The sequence below is a fragment of the Rutidosis leptorrhynchoides genome, chromosome 4 (genome assembly GCF_046630445.1).
Source record: "Rutidosis leptorrhynchoides isolate AG116_Rl617_1_P2 chromosome 4, CSIRO_AGI_Rlap_v1, whole genome shotgun sequence".
NCBI classification, from domain to species: Eukaryota; Viridiplantae; Streptophyta; class Magnoliopsida; order Asterales; family Asteraceae; genus Rutidosis; species Rutidosis leptorrhynchoides.
The window spans coordinates 542,736,580-542,744,069 of NC_092336.1; the positions used below are offsets into that span (position 1 = coordinate 542,736,580).

Genomic DNA, 7,490 nt, shown 5'->3' on the forward strand with positions numbered 1-7,490 from the left:
ATTATGCTTTGTTAATAAAAAAAAAAAGGAAAAAAAAAAAAGTATATTAGGGCGGCTGCCATTAATCAAGTAATCAATAACTCCCAATTCCCTGAAAAAAACCATTTATGCGTTGAAGCATCATTTGTGTTGTTCATCTGCATAGTCAGAGAGACTGGACTCAGGCCCAGGTAGAAATATGCTAATTTACATAAGCCCAATTATACCTCAACATGTACTTTCATGCGTAATATATATTTTTCATTATTCTACATACTAATTATGGACAAACCCACACCAATCACGCCCCGCCACGCCATCAATTTCACTACTACACTGTAGCAATACCGTGGCAGTACTGCAGCAGTGCTGTAGCAATTTTTTTTATTTTTTTTTTTGGGGGCAAAATAGACTCAAATTTGATTTGCAACATATTTCCGGAACCATGATACAATCCTCTCTTGATGGTACTCAACTACAAATGTCAATAAACAAACCGGCATTTAAAAAAAGGTTAATGGTCGGTTAATTAAACTTTTTAAAAAATAGTTAATAATCGGTTAGTTGGCCGTTTTAAAAAAAAGGTTAGCATCGGTCAATTGAACTTTTTAAAAAATGGTTAACATCGGTTAGTTGGCCGTTTTAAAAAAAAAGGTTAGCATCGGTTAATTGAACTTTTTAAAAAATGGTTAACGGTAAGTTAATTGAATGTTTATAAAAAGGTTAACGGTCGGTTGATTGAACATTTAAAAAATAATTGGATGTATTCGAAAGTGGTATACTAATACAACTCTATCGTAATAGAAGCCTAAAAAAATATAGGTAAAAAGGGTTATATTTTTATTTTTCATCACCTTTTTCAATATACTACATATTATTTGATTTTTTATCTTTTAAAAAACCTACTAAAATTATATGGACCATAAGGTTTTGACAAATAAGTAATTTGTTTAGAAGCCTCAAAACTTAAGCATTGCAACCCAGACTGTAACATATATCCAGTTGTTTATGTATTTTTCATTTATATAGTAGAATATTACCAAAACAGTTGTCAGCCATTGCGTAAATGGTCTGGAAAGAGTGGACAACGTTTTGATGACTTTCAGGCAGAAAACTGTCTAACGATATAGTAGCGTTAAAATGACACAAATCCGTCGCGAAGCGCGGACCACAAATCTAGTTTATATCATTAATTTGTATAACAAATCCGAGCATGCTCAATTCCTAAAAATAATTTACGAATATGGTCTACAAGTCATTCTCACCCCACAAAACTTTACACAGTTACACTATAACAAAATTTTGTTCTAGTTGATTAATTGTGGCATTTATACTGGTGATTAGGTTTGTGTAATCGAATTAGACTCGAACTAGAATCATTGTCACGATTCATAAAACAAAACGAATACTAGCAAATACTCATCAAAATTTAAACTTGTCACGTAAATGAATATGCATTCTTGTTTAGACATATTAATTAAAAAAACCACTTACTTCTATTTGTGATCCCATTTAGTCCTGTTGATTCTTTGATCTAATTGTCATAGCAACAGCAATTAGCACATTTGATTATTATAATCTCTAAAAAAATGCAACGGTTATCCAAATACAATTAAATTGAGAAACATTAGAAGCTTAGGGACCCTTTGTGCTGTAACGCCATTACATTTCATATATACTAACAGCCACCCCTGTTTTGGTAGTTAGGCCCAAAAGCCAAAACAAAACGACAACCACAAAAATAAATTAAAAAAACAACTTCCACCCCCAAAGTTTTAACAAAATGCAACTTTACCCCTCTAAACAGGGGTACAAAATGTTAAATCATTAATTTATTTAACAAACTCCACCCGATTTTTCGAATACGCATATCTTCCCGTTCGGTGCGAGTTAAATTTTTCCGAAACCACCGTTCAGCTCAAAAAAATCTCAAGAACCCAACGGGACTAACTACACGCGAAACGGACATCGTTAAAAAAACACTAAATAACGGGCCCTATATTCTCGCTGGGTGCGAGTTAAATTTTTTCGAGACCACCGTTCAACTCGAAATAATTTTACGAACACAACGCGACTAACTATACGCGAAACGGATATCGTTAAAAAAGCTAAAAATTTCGAGCTATATTACATACATATACATACACGTCCAACAAACAACCCAACCTACTAGATATATTAGGTATCAAACAACGTATATTCAAATTCGACCGCGCGTCGAATACAACCGCAGCAACGCGCGGTCGAATTTTTTCTAGTTAGAAAACAAATAGACAACAATAGTTACAAAATCAGTACATGATGTTACATCATTAGTACAATAATTAACATTAAACTATATAGTGGATATCTAGTGATACCGTCATACCGATAACAACAAGAAGCACGTAGGTCCATAATTGAGTTATTAAAGTTCCAATATGCCAAAAGCATGATGGGATTAATTATATTGTTTAGGATCCGATCTCATGCTTTTTAGAGAGTTTAGTCTAGGGTTAATTCACCAAAAAGAACTTTATCATGATCCATCAGGTTGATCAATCTCGTATTATAAATCAACTTGATTAAATACTTGTTTTGGCCGGTTCATAAGCTATTCTTTAACCAACTTAACCAAAAAGTTATCATTCGGTTAAACTAGTTATGATAGAACAAAAAGATTAGTAGTTTTCACATAAACTTAAAGTAGTAGTACTCAAATTGTGAAATAATGTTTTGCAACATGCATATTGAGTTTTACTATAAAAAGATTATGTGATTACCACTTACTCTTTTAATTAAGCTAAAAATAGAACTATAATATATCATATAGTTGATGCTATGATGAAGTATCATAGTTATGGAGGCGGGTAAGTTTTGGATTGAAAATTTAATTTATATGGGATCATGATATAAGACTAATAGGTGTTTATTATTAGTAAGTAAGCAGTTGGATTAAATTATTTGGCCCTGTCTTGAATAACATCAAATCCCATCTCAGTTGGATCTGTTGCTTGGAGTTCATAGTGGATGCCATCCAACACTCTTCTTATTCCATCTTTTGATGTTGCATACAACATTTTTGCTCTTATTCTTGATGCACTTGGAGCCCTGAATAATAAACAGAAATTGAACATGTTTATTTTAAGTACCCGATTCTAATTTTGCTTTACAGAGATTTCAAACATTTGATTTTGGATATGTATTTATGTAATGAATGCTAGAGAACCCAAGGGGCCTAGTGGTGGGAACCTGAGAATCCTTAGTTACTTTGAGGTCTTTAATTTTTTTTTTTTATTTTTATAAAAAGAAGATAAAAATATAAAAATGAATATGCTTGAGTTTTTCATATCAACAATTTAAATATATTTATATACTTCATATAAAATCCTAGTTATAACTTAGACATACTCTTTAGTATAATGTATCATTTTTCATTGTTGTAAGAATCCTAAATTTTGATAAGCTGTAGCATTCTTTTTCACTTTTTGTGTGTGTGTAAAATAAGGAGGGAGTATCTAAGCACACAAATAAAGCAAATGCTTTTTAAGAGCACCATTTTTACCATTAATTTTTTCAAACAAAGTGATTGCCTTTTTCCTTGAATATTGATCTATTAGAAATTCTTTAATTAATAATATAGATTTCATGTTTTAAAACCGTAATAACATAATGAATTCTCTAATTATGTTATTATTATTATAAATAGCTAGACACTTTCAAGCCAAAACACATAATTAAGTAGAATCATGTAGCATGGTTTAATATTTTAGCACGAGTAGTAATTAAAGATAGAGTATTTTACACTACGATGTTTTAAAGCCAAACAGCACTAAAGCAGCACTAAAGTATTTTACAGTACAATACTTTAAAATACGTTTGGTGTGTATGGTAAAATGAATCAAATAAAATCAATGCATTATAAAGTAGAAGATAGAGTCACGATGGGTCGGTTGTGTCATATATTCTTATAAATCGAAGAATAAGATTCTTACACTTTTTCACTTTTTTCAAGTGGATTCTTTTTATATATGAAAGAATTCTATAGCTCTTTATAATTTTTATTTGTTATAAATCTTATATAAGAAAAATACCCCGTAATATAAACAAGCATAGCATATATATGATATTAATTTAGTAACAAGAATACAAGATAAATGTCAGTTCTTTACACGATTATATATATTTCCTTTTCATTTTAGACCTATAAACTGCTTGGCAGCTAGTAGTACATATAATGATCAAGTAGTAATAAAAAAAAAAAAAAGTAAGAGAGAATGATGGTGGACGGACCATGCAATGAAGAAGATTTTGCTCTTATGGCAATTGTCAACGGTGACAAAATCAAAATCAAAAACGGCATAACGGCAATCATCACCAGGAAGTGAAGCTTCGAGATCCGAGTAGTTTTCACCGGCCCCGCCAACTTTATCGACAGTCACTAGCTTCGATTTTTCGTCAATCTTAAATACTATGTATCGATGAACCTTTTTCCATTTCATTTCCATAAACGAATTCTTACATTCATCTGTCACCCACATTCCTGTTGTTGCCTATATACATAAATAATTTTGTAATAAGTTACAATTTGTTAAAGAATTATGAATTTTAACAAATTAATCTAATAATGAAACTTAAACTAATGAACGATAAGGCAATCTTGACATGGATCATGAGTGTCAAAAACAACAATCCATACAAACAAAATTACATAGAATTAAAAGAATTTTTTTTTTCTTTTGTTTAAGGATGTGATAAAGTTAATTAATTTGAATTAGGAATAAATGAGTGGAGTTTGGTGGAGAAATACCATCTTGAAAGCCATAGCCATGGTGGATGAATGATCTTGAGTAGGTATTTTTAAGGTGAATGGATCTAGTGTGTGGTGAAAAGATTTGGTAGAAAGGGTGAGAATTAGGAAGGAATTTGGCGGGTGTTAGAATATGGAGATTAAATATATATATACATGTTGTGTCTCTAGAATGCCCTTACTATTGATTAGAATTACGATTTTACCAAAATATGGCGAAATATAGAAGAAGCAATGAATGAATGGGTGTTTGTGATTTTTTTTTTTTTTTTTTTTAAAGAAATGACTGAGCCGTTGACTTTATTTTTGTTGGATTATGGATCTTGTCTACTTACCCAACCTTGATGTTTAAATCACCTTAAAGCAGCTATAGTTTTTATCCAATAACACCATTTTTAACAACGCGTGTTAGACCCCAAGTGCCATCAACACGCCTTTTAACACGCCGTAACAAGGCGTGTTGGAGGGAAAAACATCAAGCGTGCTGGGATCTTCAACGGGCCGGAAATGTGCGTGTTTGAGGAAGAAGACAGACGTGAAAGATTATGGTTGGTCAGATTTTTCAAAAGGATATAAATATATCCGTTAATATTAATAAATAATTTAATTTAATTTAAATATAATTATTAAACTTTTCTATATATGTACAACACAATCAAACACAATTTCAATTCACATAATCTTTCACTCATTTTTACTCAATCAATTTTCAAAACAAACATAAAAAATGGATGCTGATAATGCTAAAAACGAACATATATTTCATAGCATTATCCCTCAAGAAAGACAAGCTTTTAGTTGCAATTGTTCTATTTACAAGTGATATTCGTTTAAATAATAAAAGGTGAAGACAAAAGACAGATTCGACGAATTGAAGACGCAAACGACCAAAAAGCTCAAAAGTACAAAGTACAATCAAAGTGGTTCAAATTATTGATGAGAAACGTCTCGAAATTACAAGAGTACAAGACGCGAAACGCAAAGTACAAGATATTAAATTGTACGCAAGGACGTTCGAAAATTCGGAACCGGACCTGAGCCAACTAACAACGCGCGACGCAATGGAGCTAAAATTACAAGTCAACTATGCACATGAATATAATATAATATTTAAATAATTCTATAAATTATTTATATATTATATTATTATTAAATAACGTCGACAAAGAAGAAAACAAAGTCATGTGAGCTGGAAAAGTAGGCCATGCGATCGCATGGCCAGAAGGCACAAAAGTCATGCGATCGCATGGCAGCAGAAGTCAGGCCACATCTATAAAAGGCAGCGAATTGAACGAGTACCATGCACATCTTTTTCTTCTCTTATCATATGTATCAAATATCACTCCAATTAGTAATCTCAATTTATAATTTTAATTTTAAGTTAGTGATAATAATAAGGTTAGGTTAGTCGAATGTTTTAAGGTTTTGTAAGTCGGAACTCTGTCCGTGTACCACTACGCTAATAACACCCACTGTAAGTTATGTTTAATTTTATTGTTAAATTAATGTCTCGTAGCTAAGTTATTATTATGCTTATTTAAATTGAAGTAATCATGATGTTGGACTAAATACTAAGACTGGATAATTGGGCTTTGTACCATAATTGGGGTTTGGACAAAAGAACGACACTTGTGAAAATTAGACTATGGGCTATTAATGGGCTTTATATTTGTTTAATTAAATGATAGTTTGTTAATTTAATATAAAGATTTACAATTGGACGTACCTATAAATAACCATATACACTCGATCGGACACGATGGGCGGGATATTTATAAGTACTAATAATCGTTCATTTAACCGGACACGGGAATGGATTAATAGTTAATGGACTTATTAAAACAGGGGTGAATTATGTACAAGGACACTTGGCGTAATTGTTAACAAAGTATTAAAACCTTGGGTTACACGCAGTCGATATCCTGGTGTAATTATTAAACAAAGTATTAAAACCTTGTTACAGTTTAAGTCCCCAATTAGTTGGAATATTTGACTTTGGATATAAGGATAATTTGACGAGGACACTCGCACTTTATATTTATGACTGATGGACTGTTATGGACAAAAACCAGACGGACATATTAAATAATCCAGAACAAAGGACAATTAACCCATGGGAATAAACTAAAATCAACACGTCAAGCATCATGATTACGGAAGTTTAAATAAGCATAATTCATTTATTTCATATTTAATTGCACTTTTAATTATCGCACTTTAATTTATTGTTATTTTAATTATCGTACTTTTTAATTATCGCAACTTTTATTTACTGTCAATTTATTTATCGCATTTTTATTTATCGCAATTTTATTTATCGTCATTTACTTTACGCTTTAAATTAAGTTATTTTTAATATTTTACATTAGGTTTTAACTGCGACTTAAGTTTTAAAATCGACAAACCGGTCATTAAACGGTAAAAACCCCTTTTTATAATAATAATACTACTTATATATATTTATATATTTACAATTATAGTTTTAAAAATATATAGCGTTAAACTTGGCTAAGATCCCTGTGGAACGAACCGGACTTACTAAAAACTACACTATTGTATGATTAGGTACACTGCCTATAAGTGTTGTAGCAAGGTTTAGGTATATCCACTCTATAAATAAATAAATAACTTGTGTAAAATTGTATCGTATTTAATAGTTTTTTTTTTCGTAGCAAAAATATAACTATTTTGTACCCATTTGCTTTAGCATCAAGTATTTTTG

The 7,490-nt window shown here is 30.9% G+C and overlaps 1 protein-coding gene across 1 annotated transcript; it reads right to left on the reverse strand.

The window, feature by feature from the left end:
* Positions 1-2,243: 2,243 nt before the first annotated feature.
* Positions 2,244-4,870, reverse strand: LOC139845114 (actin-depolymerizing factor 5). Its single transcript, XM_071835344.1, has 3 exons — positions 4,769-4,870; positions 4,252-4,511; positions 2,244-3,069 (listed from the first exon to the last, which is right to left on the reverse strand). Exons 1-3 carry the CDS (start codon positions 4,787-4,789, stop codon positions 2,919-2,921), a joined length of 432 nt encoding a protein of 143 aa, XP_071691445.1. The 5' UTR covers positions 4,790-4,870; the 3' UTR covers positions 2,244-2,918.
* Positions 4,871-7,490: the final 2,620 nt, after the last annotated feature.